Source organism: Scomber japonicus, chromosome 8 (assembly GCF_027409825.1).
Source record: "Scomber japonicus isolate fScoJap1 chromosome 8, fScoJap1.pri, whole genome shotgun sequence".
Taxonomy (NCBI): domain Eukaryota; kingdom Metazoa; phylum Chordata; class Actinopteri; order Scombriformes; family Scombridae; genus Scomber; species Scomber japonicus.
In genome coordinates, this window is record NC_070585.1 from 16,289,002 (window position 1) to 16,304,698 (window position 15,697).

The 15,697-nt window shown below is 40.7% G+C and overlaps 3 protein-coding genes across 3 annotated transcripts; all 3 read left to right on the forward strand.

The window, feature by feature from the left end:
* Positions 1-104: 104 nt before the first annotated feature.
* On the forward strand, positions 105-5,246 carry LOC128362742 (protocadherin 18-like). Its single transcript, XM_053323589.1, has 2 exons — positions 105-2,459; positions 2,811-5,246. The coding sequence occupies exons 1-2, from the start codon at positions 105-107 to the stop codon at positions 5,244-5,246; spliced, it is 4,791 nt and encodes a 1,596-aa protein (XP_053179564.1).
* Positions 5,247-6,581: 1,335 nt separating this feature from the next.
* LOC128362963 (protocadherin alpha-7-like) lies at positions 6,582-8,960 on the forward strand. The gene has a single exon (XM_053323839.1). It carries the CDS (start codon positions 6,582-6,584, stop codon positions 8,958-8,960), a length of 2,379 nt encoding a protein of 792 aa, XP_053179814.1.
* Positions 8,961-9,647: 687 nt separating this feature from the next.
* LOC128362743 (uncharacterized) lies at positions 9,648-15,531 on the forward strand. The gene is made up of 2 exons (XM_053323590.1): positions 9,648-12,011; positions 13,048-15,531. The coding sequence occupies exons 1-2, from the start codon at positions 9,648-9,650 to the stop codon at positions 15,529-15,531; spliced, it is 4,848 nt and encodes a 1,615-aa protein (XP_053179565.1).
* Positions 15,532-15,697: the final 166 nt, after the last annotated feature.

Below are 15,697 nucleotides of genomic sequence, written 5' to 3' on the forward strand. Positions count from 1 at the left end.
GCTCTGTGGTGTTTTACCTAAGTATGCGATACTCACCTGGCTGATATACTGAATCGTTTAGTGCAGAAACGGGCTGGTGTTTATATGAGTGTTTTTGGATAACGATGGACAGCAAAGGACGATTCCGATCATGGGGATTCTGTTGGCTTGGTTTTTATTTGTCTATACTGCTGTTTTTCGGAGAGCAGGCTTTGGCTGAAATACGGTACTCTGTTCCAGAGGAGATGAAAGAAGGAACTGTTGTTGGAAATGTTGCCAAGGATCATGGTTTGGACAAAATCCGCTTGATTGACCGACGATTCCGAGTGGTTTCTGGATCCGCGGACGCGTTTTTCGAGGTAAATCAGGACAATGGCGCCTTACAGGTCCGTAAGAAAATCGACAGAGAGGAGCTTTGTCAAGGAAGTGGTGCATGCTTAATGGAGCTAAAAATCCTCGCCGAAAACCCTCTGGAGATACACTATGTAGTTGTAGAAATTACTGATATAAATGACCACTCTCCTAGTTTTTCGGAAGAAGAACAGACATTTGAAATAGCTGAACATTCATCTCCGGGAACACGATTTCAACTGCACGCGGCCCGTGATCCTGATGCTGGGATAAATTCCATCCGCACTTATACACTAACACCAAACGATAATTTTGAAATAGATATTAGTCAAAGTGATGAAGATAAAATACCATTTTTAGTGCTGAAGAAGTCCTTAGACAGAGAGCAAACCAATAAACACTTATTATTTGTTACAGCAGTTGATGGAGGTAAACCTCAAAGATCAGGGACACTAAATGTTTCCATTACTGTTCTTGACAGCAATGACAACCGTCCAATGTTTAGTCAGGATACTTACCAAATTGAAGTATATGAAGACCTTCAACTTGGTACTGCTGTAACAAGAGTGACAGCAATAGATGCAGATGAAGGAAATAACGGAGAAATAGAGTACAGCCTTAGCAAATCATTAGCACGAAAAGTATACGACATATTTGAATTGGATAGTTTAAACGGACAAATTAAACTGAAAGGACGGTTGGATTTCGAAGAATCAGAGATTTATAAACTCGAAATTGAGGCATCGGATAAAGGAACACCTCCATTAACAAGCAGGTGTAGAGTCATTATAAAGATAAAAGATGTCAATGATAATCCACCAGAAATTGAAATCACGTCACTATCAAATACAGTGTCTGAAGATTCAAAGCCTGGCACTGTTGTTTCTCTTATTAGTGTCACAGATAAAGACTCGGGTGTGAATGGAAAAATTATTTCCCACATAACCAATGACGTACCTTTTGAATTAAAGCCCTCTTACAAGGAAAACACGTATTCAGTTGTCACTAAGAAATTTTTGGATCGAGAGTTTATGTCACATTATGAAATAACAATAAAAGTCACCGATTGTGGCGACCCTCCCTTATCTACTGTTAAAACCTTTGCCATTCAGATTTCGGATGTAAATGACAACAGTCCACAATTTGGCCAAAATAAATTACAGTTTTACCTGGTAGAAAATAATTTGGCTGGGGCATCAATATTCTCTATATGTGCAACAGACAATGATGTAGATGAAAATGCAGCTATTTCATATCGTCTTGTGAGAGAAGGGAGTACAAATGATGTAACATCTTTTCTAAATATGAATACAGAGAATGGACGCATTTCAGCACTAAAAAGTTTCGACTTTGAAACACTGAAAACGTTCCAGTTCTATGTTGTCGCCACAGATTCTGGAACTCCGTCACTAAGCAGCAACGTCACAGTGAACGTGTTCATTCTGGATCAGAACGACAACGCTCCAGTCATCCTGTATCCAGTCAGCTCCAACGGTTCTGCTGAAGGTGTGGAGGAGATTCCCCGCAATGTCAACGCAGGACACTTGGTGACTAAAGTCAGAGCCTATGACGCTGATATAGGATATAACGGCTGGTTACTGTTTTCACTGCAGGAAGTTACTGACCACACTCTCTTTGGTTTGGACCGCTATACAGGACAGATCAGAACACTTCGCTCATTCACAGAGACAGACGAGACTGAGCATAAACTGGTCATACTGGTGAAAGACAATGGCAACGTTTCCCTCTCAGCAACAGCTACTGTGATTGTCAAAGTTGTGGAACCTAAAGAAGCTTTTGCAGCTTCTGATGTTAAAAGTGCAGCAAAGGATGTGGAGGGGAATGACGTGACTTTTTATTTGATGATAACTTTAGGCTCAGTGTCTGTTCTTTTTCTAATCAGTATCATTGTGCTGATTGCAATGCAGTGCTCAAAAACCACAGACTATACTTCAAAATACCTACAAGACCCAAATTATGATGGGACACTGTGTCACAGCATCCAGTACAGATCAGGAGACAAACGCTACATGTTAGTTGGACCCAGAATGAGTATAGGATCTACTATAGTCCCAGGCAGCCATGCAAATACTCTAGTGCTTCCTGACAGGAGGAGAACATCTGAAGAGGTGAGTAAACATGTTACATATGCTATACCTTAAGGGCCAGTTTTGTCATTTCTGCCCTAATTGAATTTCAAATAACATATGCTGACATTTGTTGCTGATGAGTTTGGAATGATAAAATGATTTACCACAGACATTCACAGGGTGGCAGTATCTTATTAGTATAGCGCCAAACAGCGTGTAAGCACCGGATACACACGAGTCCGCCCCTTGTACGATCAGTCTGGTTAGACCATAGCAGGCAGTCTCGGAAAAACCGCACGGGGAATATTGTTCTTTTGTTCTTTCAAAAAATAAATTACATGGATAACTAAATGTACGTCATGCTATAATGGATAAAGAAATCTAGATAAGTGGATAATTATGGACGCGTTTGGACTCGTACTTTTACTTCAAACCATGGAACAAAGAGGATGGGGGGAAAGGCGACAGCGGCCACATTTGCTCGGCGTTCTGGTCTTGCTTTTGTTTTTCAGAGCAGCCTCGGCACAACTGAGATACTCTATATCCGAAGAGCTCAAAGAGGAAAGTTTTGTTGGAAATATAGCAAAGGATTTGGGAATAGACCTGAATATAATGAAGCAGAGGGGATTCCGTATAATGTCCGGCTCGACTGAACCTCTTTTCAAGGTAAATGACAATGACGGGATCCTATATTCGACCCATAAAATTGACCGAGAGGAAGTATGTAAAGAGAGCAGTGTATGTTTAATTAACCTTAAGACTGTTCTTGAAAACCCACTGGAAGTACACTATGTCACGGTAGAGATAACAGATTTGAACGACCATGCTCCTGCATTTCCAGAGAAAATAAAAAGGCTCGAAATCTCCGAATCTGCGTTGCCGGGGGCAAAATATCAATTACAAAATGCCCACGATCCTGACGGTGGCACAAACTCTGTTCAACAGTATAAAATCAGCCAGAATGACCATTTTCGTCTAGAAGTTAAAGATCGAGGAAGAGACGGCAAAACTCCAATTTTACAGTTACAGAGACAGCTAGACAGAGAGGCCAAACGTAGCCATAAGTTGGTGTTGACGGCTTTTGATGGGGGAAATCCCCCAAAGACAGGTATAGTTGAAATATATATAGATGTTCTAGATGTTAATGACAATATGCCAGTTTTTGCCAAAGATACATATGCAGCTGTGTTACAAGAGAACGCCCCAGTTGGCACAACAGTCATTCAAGTTAACGCAACCGACTTGGACGATGGTGCCGACGGGGAAGTCGTTTATTCGTTTGGAAGTGATGTAAAAAGTAAAATTCGAGAACTGTTTGATATTGACTCTGTTACTGGGGAGATAACTGTGAATGGCCGTGTAGACTTTGAGGAACAAGACAGTTATGATATTGATGTACAGGCCTCTGATAAGGGAAACATTCCATTCAAAACAGATAAAAGTGTTATTATTAAAATTGCAGATATAAATGACAACGCGCCCGAGATAGAGGTGGCATCTTTGTCAAGTGCAGTGTCAGAGGACTCTAGACCTGGAACAACAGTAGCACTTATCGGCATTACTGATTTGGACTCTGGCATGAACGGCAAAATAATAAGCTATGTCGCCGGAGACAGTCCTTTTACATTAACTCCATCAATACAAGATAACATGTTTTCAGTTGTCACTAAGTCACAGCTTGACAGGGAGCAACAACCAAGATATGATATTACAATAATCGCCAAAGACGCAGGTGAACCAGCCTTAACATCCGAGAAGACCATAAGCGTTTTTGTATCAGATACAAATGATAACAGTCCGGAGTTTTCAGTGAGTCCCTATACTTTCTATATCACCGAGAATAATCCCCCAGGAGCCTCAGCGTTTTCTGTAAGCGCGTCTGATTGTGATGAGGGAGATAATGCGCTAATTTCGTATCACATCCTAAGGAACGTAGGTCATGAAGATAAAGTGACGTCGTTTCTGAACATTAACTCTGAAAATGGAGATATTTTGGCACTAAAAAGTTTCGACTTTGAAACTCTGAAAACGTTCCACTTCCAAGTTGTTGCCACAGATTCTGGAACTCCGTCACTAAGCAGCAACGTCACAGTGAACGTGTTCATTCTGGATCAGAACGACAACGCTCCAGTCATCCTGTATCCAGTCAGCTCCAACGGTTCTGCTAAAGGTGTGGAGGAGATTCCCCGCAATGTCAACGCAGGACACTTGGTGACTAAAGTCAGAGCCTATGACGCTGATATAGGATATAACGGCTGGTTACTGTTTTCACTGCAGGAAGTTACTGACCACACTCTCTTTGGTTTGGACCGCTATACAGGACAGATCAGAACACTTCGCTCATTCACAGAGACAGACGAGGCTGAGCATAAACTGGTCATACTGGTGAAAGACAATGGCAACGTTTCACTCTCAGCAACAGCTACTGTGATTGTCAAAGTTGTGGAGCCCAAAGAAGCTTTTGCAGCTTCCGATGTTAAAAGTGCAGCAAAAGATGAGGAGGGATATGATGTGACATTTTATTTGATGATAACTTTGGGCTCAGTGTCTGTACTTTTTATCATCAGCATCATCGTGCTGATTGCAATGCAATGCTCCAAAACTACAGACTATACTTCAAAATATCTACAAGAGACAAATTATGACGGAACACTGTGTCACAGCATCCAGTACAGATCAGGAGAAAAACGCTACATGTTAGTTGGACCCAGGATGAGTATAGGATCTACTATAGTCCCAGGCAGCCACGCAAATACTCTAGTGCTCCCTGACAGGAGACGGGCGTCTGAAGAGGTAAGATCAGTAGTTTGTCTCTCTTTCGTTTAAGTATTCATAGCCTGAATTTGTTTGAATTGCCGTCAGATCAATACATTTTTGCTTAATTACATGTTGTCAAGATTGAAGGTTGTGCATCAATCACTAATGTAATGTGTTTTCTGGTTTGTATTTGCGGGGTCGTGCTAATTGGCGTCCATTGTTATGACGCAAACACAACCGACTTGCTGTATGGCAAACACTGTTCTACATTGATACCAGTGGGAAGATTGGGTTATAGTGGATGGCATTCATGTCCTGGAAAGCTACAGTGTCATGGATGTGGGTGTGAATTTGTTCGTAACATTGCATGCAATAGAGAGTAGCTTTGTATGCATCAGAGACGCGGATGCGTGGTTCCCACTAGTCACTAGTATGACAAATGGCTGAACAATCTGATTTCTATTCAAATTCCTGCTGTCTGTGCCAGACAAAATATTTGTACAGCTGCATTCTTATCCAGCTCCATGTAATGCATGTCTACAAATGGGTTGGGGGTTTAGCTTACAGCAGGCATGTCAAAACTATTCCATAAAGGGCCGTGTGCCTGCAGGTTTTTGTTCCAACTTATCAAGAGCACAGGATTCAATCAATCAGCTGTCTGTAGACTGAGATCAGTTGATCAAATGAGTCAAGCCTTGTGTGCTCCTGATTGGTTGGAATGAAAACCTGCAGCTACATTATCCTTTATGGAATAGTTTGGACAGTCCTGGCTTCGTCTACAGCATCTGAGTTCAAACTGTCACTCTCCATGGTTCTGAACCGTTATTGAGCGCATTCATATACCCCTTTTTTTCCTTCTTTTTTTGGCAAAACGCAATACTTTCATTTGAAGCATGATAATAATGGGTGCTATATTTTAATGTAAAAGTTAATTTGTCCATGGACTATCTTAAATTAAGCTTTATGGGCATGTTTGGTTTATAAGTGTAAACATGACGCCTTTTTCTCACTTATGAAAGCAACAACAACAACAACAACAAACAAACAAACAAACAAACCTGATTCTACGTGCAAAGTCCACGTTAATACATTTAGCTTTTGTTCCAAATACAGTACTGCAGTGTGGCTCTCGATCACTTGGTGTCAGTATAATGACAGATAATGCGTCTACACCTTTTCGTCATAGCCACAACAGCCGTCCCCTTTGCGTCACACCACACTTATCAAAACCCTTTACGTACTAACAGCGTTTAAACACATTTCAGCTTTGAAAAGATTCTAATGCTCTTTTCTGTTGTAGAATGGTTGGTTTATAACAACGAATATGAAGAAAGAATTTCAAGGTAGTATGCAAGTATAACTCTTTTAAAGCTGTTAGTACTCTAAATGCTTCATCTTCACATCATGGAACAAAGACGACGCCAGTCATGGAGAGAGCGGACAAAGTGGATTGCCTATATGATGGTTTTTGTTACGTTTTGGAGCGAAGCTTCAGGACAATTCAGATATTCCATCTCCGAGGAAGTAAAAGAAGGAACTGCTGTTGGAAATATTGCGAAGGATTTAGGTCTTGATAAGACCACATTGAAACAGAGGGGCTACCGTATTGTCTATGGATCGACAGAGCCTCCTTTTCAAGTAAATCAGGAGAATGGCATCTTGTATGTGAACCGAAAAATTGACAGAGAGGAAGTGTGCGACCGAAACAAGGTTTGTCTAATAGATTTAAAAACCGTGTTAGAAAACCCACTAGAGATACACTATGTAGCAGTGGAGATTTTGGATGTAAATGATCATGCACCAAGCTTCCCCGAAAAGGAAAAACTGTTAGAGATTTACGAATCTGCGCTGCCAGGAGCAAGATTTCAATTACAAGCTGCACGTGATGCTGATAGTGGTCCATTATCCGTTCAGCAGTATACGTTGAGTCATAATGAACATTTTCGTTTGGAGGTCAAAGATCGCGGTGAGGACCGTAAAACTCCCAGTTTAATTCTACAAAAGGCACTTGATAGAGAATCCATTAAGACCCATGTGCTACTTCTGACAGCTACTGATGGAGGTAAGCCTCCTAAGTCTGGTAACATGACAATAATTGTAGATGTTTCAGACGTTAATGATAACGCCCCAGTTTTCACTCATGATTCCTATACTGTACAGTTAAAAGAGAACTCTCCTCTTGGTACGACTGTTATCCAAGTTATTGCAACAGATTTGGATGAAGGCTCAAATGGCGAAGTTGTGTATACATTTGGCAATGACGTGGATGCTCGGGCACGCGCACGTTTTGATTTAAATGCAGAAACTGGAGAAATTACTGTGGCAGGATTAATAGACTTTGAAGAGGGTGGTACATATGAAATTGATATCCAGGCTTCCGACAAAGGGGCAGCTACACTGACAACAGACAAAACCGTTATTATAAATATTGTTGATCTAAACGATAATGCTCCTGAGATTGAGGTAACGTCTTTTTCACATACGCTCCGAGAAGATTCAAAACCAGGAACCACAGTGGCGTTAATTAGTGTAAAAGACTCCGATTCTGGTCTCAATGGAAAAGTTATGTGTTACACAAGCCACGAACTCCCTTTTGTTCTCACTCCATCTTTACAAAATAACATGTATTCCCTGGTTACAAAATTTATTTTGGACCGTGAAAAGCAATCGGACTATAATGTAACAATTGTAGCTAAAGACGCAGGTGAGCCGTCATTATCGTCAGATAAAACTATAAACATTGTAGTGTCAGATGTAAATGATAACAGCCCGAAGTTTTCAGAGAGCCCCTATACTTTCTACATTACTGAGAATAACAACCCCGGAGCGTCTATTTTATCAGTAGTAGCCAGTGATCATGATCAGGGGAGTAATGCTGTTATTTCATATCTCATATCACGGAATAGGGGCGGAGAACATTCGTTTACCTCCTTTCTAAATGTTAACAGCGAAAATGGAGATATTTCAGCACTAAAAAGTTTTGACTTTGAAACTCTGAAAACGTTCCAGTTCCAAGTTGTTGCCACAGATTCTGGAACTCCGTCACTAAGCAGCAACGTCACAGTGAACGTGTTCATTCTGGATCAGAACGACAACGCTCCAGTCATCCTGTATCCAGTCAGCTCCAACGGTTCTGCTAAAGGTGTGGAGGAGATTCCCCGCAATGTCAACGCAGGACACTTGGTGACTAAAGTCAGAGCCTATGACGCTGATATAGGATATAACGGCTGGTTACTGTTTTCACTGCAGGAAGTTACTGACCACACTCTCTTTGGTTTGGACCGCTATACAGGACAGATCAGAACACTTCGCTCATTCACAGAGACAGACGAGGCTGAGCATAAACTGGTCATACTGGTGAAAGACAATGGCAACGTTTCACTCTCAGCAACAGCTACTGTGATTGTCAAAGTTGTGGAGCCCAAAGAAGCTTTTGCAGCTGCTGATGTTAAAGGTGCAGCAAAGGATGAGGAGGGGAATGGTGTGACTTTTTATCTAATGATAACCTTGGCCTCAGTGTCTGTACTTTTTCTAATCAGTATCATCGTTCTGATTGCAATGCAGTGCTCCAAAACGACAGACTACACTTCAAAATATCTACAAGACACAAATTATGATGGGACACTGTGTCACAGCATCCAGTACAGATCCGGTGACAAGCGATACATGTTAGTTGGACCCAGAATGAGTATAGGATCTACTATAGTCCCAGGCAGCCATGCAAATACTCTGGTGCTTCCTGACAGGAGGAGAGCATCTACAGAGGTAAGATTAATATTTTAGGTGTTTTGATTCTGCCGTTGCCATCATTATTTGATCATCAATCACCTTTCACAACTGTAACAAAACAAAACAAAAAACTAACAAAAAACAACTCTTTTACTGCAATGTATGTGAACGCAGCTGCTTACTTCTTCAGTTGTGGTGCACTTGCTATGCGATGTTTAATATTTGAATGTTGCTTGTATTACATGTTCTTTTACAACGTAAAGAATAGGGTTTATGGTGATATAGTGAGATATTGTAGTGGTTTTGTTGTCTTAGTTTGTCTGAAATGCAAGCACGAAGTCAAATGTTGCAACATTTGTTCAGTTCTTTCATCGTTGTCAAACAGTCAAAAGAGATCAGTTTGAATGTTGTTATTAATGTGGGAATGTGTTGCCTCTTTATATTTTTAAGATGCCATGTTGTGTAAATATCAATTTTAACGCTTGGTGTCAGTGTAGTTCAGTATTTCTATGCATTTGGCAGGAGTTGACGTCACGGGCTTTATCTGAACCGACCCCTTGAATCTTTCTCAAATGCAAGCGGAGTTGTATCGCGATTAGCAGCAACGGATTTCTATTGTTATTATTATCAGTAGTAGTTTTTTATAAAAGCAGAAATTGAGTATCGTTCAGGATCATTGTGCATAAAGTCTCATTAATAATAATGCGCATGTAATGGACTATTCTTTTTCATCAGCAAGTCATGGAACAAAGACAATGCAAAGCATGGAGGGAGCGACAACGTTGGTTTGCCTTTATGCTTGTTTTGGATGTGCTATGGAGCGGAGCTTCTGCACAAATTAGATATTCAATTTCGGAGGAGGTTCAGGATGGGACCGTTGTTGGGAATATAGCTAAGGATCTGGGACTAGATAAGAGTGCACTCAAAGATAGAGGATATCGCATTGTATCAGGTTCAACTGAACCCCTGTTTCAGGTTAATCAAAATGACGGTGTCTTGTATGTGAAAAGAAAAATAGACAGGGAAGATGTGTGCGAACGGACCAGCCCATGTTTGATCAATTTGAAAACCGTGCTAGAAAACCCGCTGGAGATTCACTACGTCGCAGTGGAAATACTTGATATCAACGATCACTCGCCTGTTTTTCCAGAAAAAGAAAAACGTCTTGAGATTTCTGAATCAGCCTTACCAGGAGCGAGATTTCAACTGCAGGCGGCGCGAGACCCTGATGTTGGCCAGTTCTCAGTTCAGCAATATACACTCAGCCATACCGAATATTTTAGAGTAGAAGTCAAGGACAGAGGCGAGGACCGTAAAGTCCCATTTTTAGTTCTGCAGAAGCAGCTCGATAGAGAAACAGGCGGGAGACATAAACTTCGCCTCACAGCCAATGATGGAGGAAAACCGGTCAAGTCTGGCGCTATAGAAATAATTGTGGATGTACTTGATGTTAATGACAACTCTCCGGTGTTTACCAAAGATATTTATTCTGCTACACTTAAAGAAAACGTTGCTGTCGGCACTGTAGTGATCCAGGTCAATGCAACAGACTCGGATCAGGGTGCAAATGGGGAAATAATATATTCATTTGGTAACGAAGTTGATTTAAAATTAATGGATCTCTTCAGTATCGACCCACACACTGGTGAGATTCAAGTAACAGGTCAGATTGATTTCGAAGAAAGTAGGAGTTTTGAAATTGACATACAGGCGTCTGATAAGGGGCCAGTTCCTCTCACAACTGATAGAAGTGTTATGATAAATGTTATTGATGTTAATGATAATGCTCCTGAGATAGAAGTGACATCATTTTCGAGGTCTATTCAGGAAGATTCAAAGATAGGGACTACAGTGGCCCTAATTAGTGTCAGTGATTTAGATTCTGGGCTCAATAGTAAGGTCATTTGCACAATCAGCCCAGATGTTCCTTTTACATTATCTCCATCATTACAAGAAAACATGTACGCTGTGGTTACAAAGTCGAAGTTGGACAGGGAAAGTATTTCACAATATGATGTCACAATAATTGCACAGGACACGGGTAGCCCATCTTTTTCAACCGAAAAGACAATAAGCGTCATCTTATCAGATGTTAACGACAACAGTCCGGAGTTTTCGTCAAGCCCCTATACATTTTATATCACGGAGAATAACACCCCTGGCGCCTCAGTATTTTCAGTGAAAGCGCGTGATCGTGATGAAAGTGATAATGCTCTAATTTCCTATCACATTTTGAGAAATGCGAGTGGAGATAATAAATTGAGTTCATTTCTAAACATAAATACAGAGAATGGAGATATTTTGGCGCTAAAAAGTTTTGACTTCGAGACCATGAAAACGTTCCACTTCCAAGTTGTTGCTACAGATTCTGGAACTCCGTCACTAAGCAGCAACGTCACAGTGAACGTGTTCATTCTGGATCAGAACGACAACGCTCCAGTCATCCTGTATCCAGTCAGCTCCAACGGTTCTGCTGAAGGTGTGGAGGAGATTCCCCGCAATGTCAACGCAGGACACTTGGTGACTAAAGTCAGAGCCTATGACGCTGATATAGGATATAACGGCTGGTTACTGTTTTCACTGCAGGAAGTTACTGACCACACTCTCTTTGGTTTGGACCGCTATACAGGACAGATCAGAACACTTCGCTCATTCACAGAGACAGACGAGGCTGAGCATAAACTGGTCATACTGGTGAAAGACAATGGCAACGTTTCACTCTCAGCAACAGCTACTGTGATTGTCAAAGTTGTGGAGCCCAAAGAAGCTTTTGCAGCTTCTGATGTTAAAAGTGCAGCAAAGGATGAGGAGGGGAATGATGTGACTTTTTACTTGATGATAACTTTGGGCTCAGTGTCTGTTCTTTTCATCATTAGTATCATCGTGCTGATTGCCATGCAGTGCTCCAAAACTACAGACTATACTTCAAAATATCTACAAGAGACCAATTATGATGGGACACTGTGTCACAGCATCCAGTACAGATCAGGAGACAAACGCTACATGTTAGTTGGACCCAGAATGAGTATAGGATCTACTATAGTCCCAGGCAGCCATGCCAATACTCTGGTGCTTCCTGACAGGAGGAGAGCATCTGTGGAGGTAGGACATATTTAAATGTAAATTTTGAGGTGACTTGCTATATTGTTTGTTGACTAAACATATCTGTTTTGCATAGCATGGCTTCCCTGTTTACGATGGCACTTATGATCCTATGTTCTTTTTACGATATAATAATATCTGATGATTAAGGTTGACTTGAATCGTAAAATAGCAATACATTTCTTAAATTCCTTGACATAATTTTGCTTTATCATTATCTGTACAAAACAGAAAAGGTTGGACATTCTCTTGGGCGATAACATTAACATTGCTTGTGACTCTTTTGTTTTGCTGCTATATTTTGTTGTTATATTTACATTTTTATAATAGCTCTATAATTCAAAACTGCGGATGAACAAATGATATGTGACTTATTTCCGTGCTACATCAGCATCCCTCTACTTAACCATTAACGACAAATGTTGTGTTACACCATCACGTAGAATTACAAGAACAGCATGGTAGTGTGAACAATCTGATCAAGTCGACACAGATCCACTAGAAAGACCTGAAAAGACGTGATCATTGTATAGTTGAAGGGAAATACTGAAGTGCTACACGTGGCGAGTGCTGTCCGTGGTGCTGAAGCGTTTGGCTTAGTTTTCTGATGCAACTGTAACACATTAAAAGCAAATAATATCACTATGAAACGGTGTTAATTGAGAAAATAATAATAATGACATGAAAAAAAATCCTCTGGTATATATAATCTTTAAAACATATTTTGTTTTTGTTTTTTACCATTTCTGAAGGACGGTTTGTCGCTTGTTTACAGCGAAGGAGAAGTGATTTCCTTAACTTGGTGTAGAAGTTCATTATGACTTAAAATCAGACTACCATTGCCTTAATGTGCTATATATCCTTTTTCAATTCTGCAGTGTGAAACTGAATCGCATGGTGTCAGTGTAAACTAAAAGGTCTGCAATACACGACATCATGTCGTCATTGCTTTATGGTTCCACCTCTTGACAAGAAGCTCACTTTGACACTGGAGGATCATTTGTGTGCTTATTCGTTGTATATGGTCTATTTGCCATAGTTTCTACGTAATAGGAAGTATATGAACATTTATATATGGGGAAGTGGCCTATCCCTAAAACGCTGTTATTGTTCTTGTGATGGATTATTGATGATATCGGGTTTAATCATGGAACAAAGAAGACGCGATCCACGAAGGGTGCAAGGATGTTTGATGGGCTGCGTGGTTGCTGTGCTTTTGTGGAATGTAGCAGCGGCGCAATTAAGATATTCCATCTCCGAGGAGGTAAACGAAGGGACTGTGGTTGGAAATGTAGCGAAAGACCTGGGCTTAGATAAAAATACGTTGAGAGACAGGAAGTACCGGATTGTTACTAGTAATACAGATCCACTTTTTCACGTAAACCCGAACGATGGCATCCTGTATGTGAGCCGAAAGATTGACAGGGAAGAGGTGTGCGCGCAGAGCAGTGCATGTTTAATAAATCTAAAATCTGTGCTGGAAAATCCGCTGGAAGTTCACTACGTTGGCGTGGAGGTGCTGGACATAAATGATCATTCACCCAGTTTCTCGGAGAAAGAGACAACGCTGGAGATTTCAGAGTCCGTGTTGCCCGGTGCACGATTTCAGCTGAAAGCATCTCGGGATCGAGACATTGGTCATTTTTCTGTTCAGCAATATAAACTTAGCCATAACGACCACTTTCGATTGGAAGTTAAAGATAAAGGAGAAGATGGTAAAATACCTATTTTAGTGGTGCAAAAGTCTTTGGATAGGGAAGCTGCAGGAAGCCATTCATTAGTGCTGACGGCGATGGATGGGGGGAAACCTCCGAAATCTGGTGACATGAATATTATAGTAAATGTTTTAGATATTAACGACAATGCGCCCGTATTCACTAAAGATATTTATTCTGTGATGCTCGATGAAAATGCTCCAGTAGGCACAACAGTCATACAAGTGAATGCAACTGATTTAGATGATGGTCCCAACGGAGAGGTAGTTTATTCGTTCAGCAAGAGTTTGAATCAAAATATATTAAACCTATTTGATATAAATCAATTAACAGGTGAGATAACTGTGAAAAGTTTAATAGACTATGAGAAGAAGGACAAATATGAGATAGAAATTCAAGCATCAGATAAAGCTCTTGCTCCTCTGACTACAGAGAAAAGCGTCATTATAAAGATAGTTGACGTGAATGATAATGCACCTGAGATTGAGGTTACCTCATTTTCCAGCTCCATCCCTGAAGATTCCAGACCTGGAACTACAGTTGCACTTATCAGTGTAAATGATTTGGACTCTGGCCTTAATGGAAAAGTTATTTGCTCCATAGGTGAGGATGTTCCTTTTACTTTATCGCCATCATTACAAGACAAAATGTATTCTTTAATAACTAAATCGCCTTTAGACAGAGAAAAACTGCATTTATTTGACCTAACAATAATGGCAAAAGATGCTGGTGAACCGCCATTATCATCTGAAAAGATGATAAGTGTTGTAGTGTCAGATGTGAATGACAATAGTCCAGAGTTTTCACAGAGCCCCTATACTTTCTATGTTACTGAAACTAATAAGGCAGGTACCTCTTTATTTTCGGTTAAAGCTTTTGATTGCGATGAGAACGACAATGCAGTAATTTCATATCATATTTTCAGAGATGGAAGCGAGGAAAATAAATTAACTTCATTTCTTAACATAAATAGTGAAAATGGAGATATTCTGGCACTAAAGAGTTTTGACTTTGAAACTCTGAAAACGTTCCACTTCCAAGTTGTTGCTACAGATTCTGGAACTCCGTCACTAAGCAGCAACGTCACAGTGAACGTGTTCATTCTGGATCAGAACGACAACGCTCCAGTCATCCTGTATCCAGTCAGCTCCAACGGTTCTGCTGAAGGTGTGGAGGAGATTCCCCGCAATGTCAACGCAGGACACTTGGTGACTAAAGTCAGAGCCTATGACGCTGATATAGGATATAACGGCTGGTTACTGTTTTCACTGCAGGAAGTTACTGACCACACTCTCTTTGGTTTGGACCGCTATACAGGACAGATCAGAACACTTCGCTCATTCACAGAGACAGACGAGGCTGAGCATAAACTGGTCATACTGGTGAAAGACAATGGCAACGTTTCACTCTCAGCAACAGCTACTGTGATTGTCAAAGTTGTGGAGGCCAAAGAAGCTTTTGCAGCTTCTGATGTTAAAAGTGCAGCAAAGGATGAGGAGGGGAATGATGTGACTTTTTATTTGATGATAACTTTGGGCTCAGTATCTGTACTTTTTATCATTAGTATCATCGTGCTGATTGCCATGCAGTGCTCCAAAACCACAGACTATACTTCAAAATATCTACAAGAGACAAATTATGATGGGACACTATGTCACAGCATCCAGTACAGATCTGGAGACAAACGCTACATGTTAGTTGGACCTAGAATGAGTATAGGATCTACTATAGTCCCAGGCAGCCATGCAAATACTCTAGTACTTCCTGACAGGAGAAGAACATCTGAAGAGGTAAGACATATTTATTAAATAATTGTTAAGTTTTGCTATATTATCAACAGACGGTAAGGTAAGGAGAACACTGTAGTTTTGGACTAGCAGTAACTTTTGCCAATGAATGCACATTCACATTACATGACTGAAATTTATGGCAGATGAGGCTAATTAAGAGTTGCAAAAATGGTGACGTTTGTTG

Coding starts and splice junctions, on each gene's coding strand:
- LOC128362742 (XM_053323589.1), top strand. CDS start 105: ATGGACAGCAAAGGACGATTCCGATCATGGGGATTCTGTTGGCTTGGT. Junction 2,460..2,810: donor GGAGGAGAACATCTGAAGAG/GTGAGTAAACAT, acceptor AATCTAGATAAG/TGGATAATTATGGACGCGTT.
- LOC128362963 (XM_053323839.1), top strand. CDS start 6,582: ATGGAACAAAGACGACGCCAGTCATGGAGAGAGCGGACAAAGTGGATT.
- LOC128362743 (XM_053323590.1), top strand. CDS start 9,648: ATGGAACAAAGACAATGCAAAGCATGGAGGGAGCGACAACGTTGGTTT. Junction 12,012..13,047: donor GGAGAGCATCTGTGGAGGTA/GGACATATTTAA, acceptor TATTTGCCATAG/TTTCTACGTAATAGGAAGTA.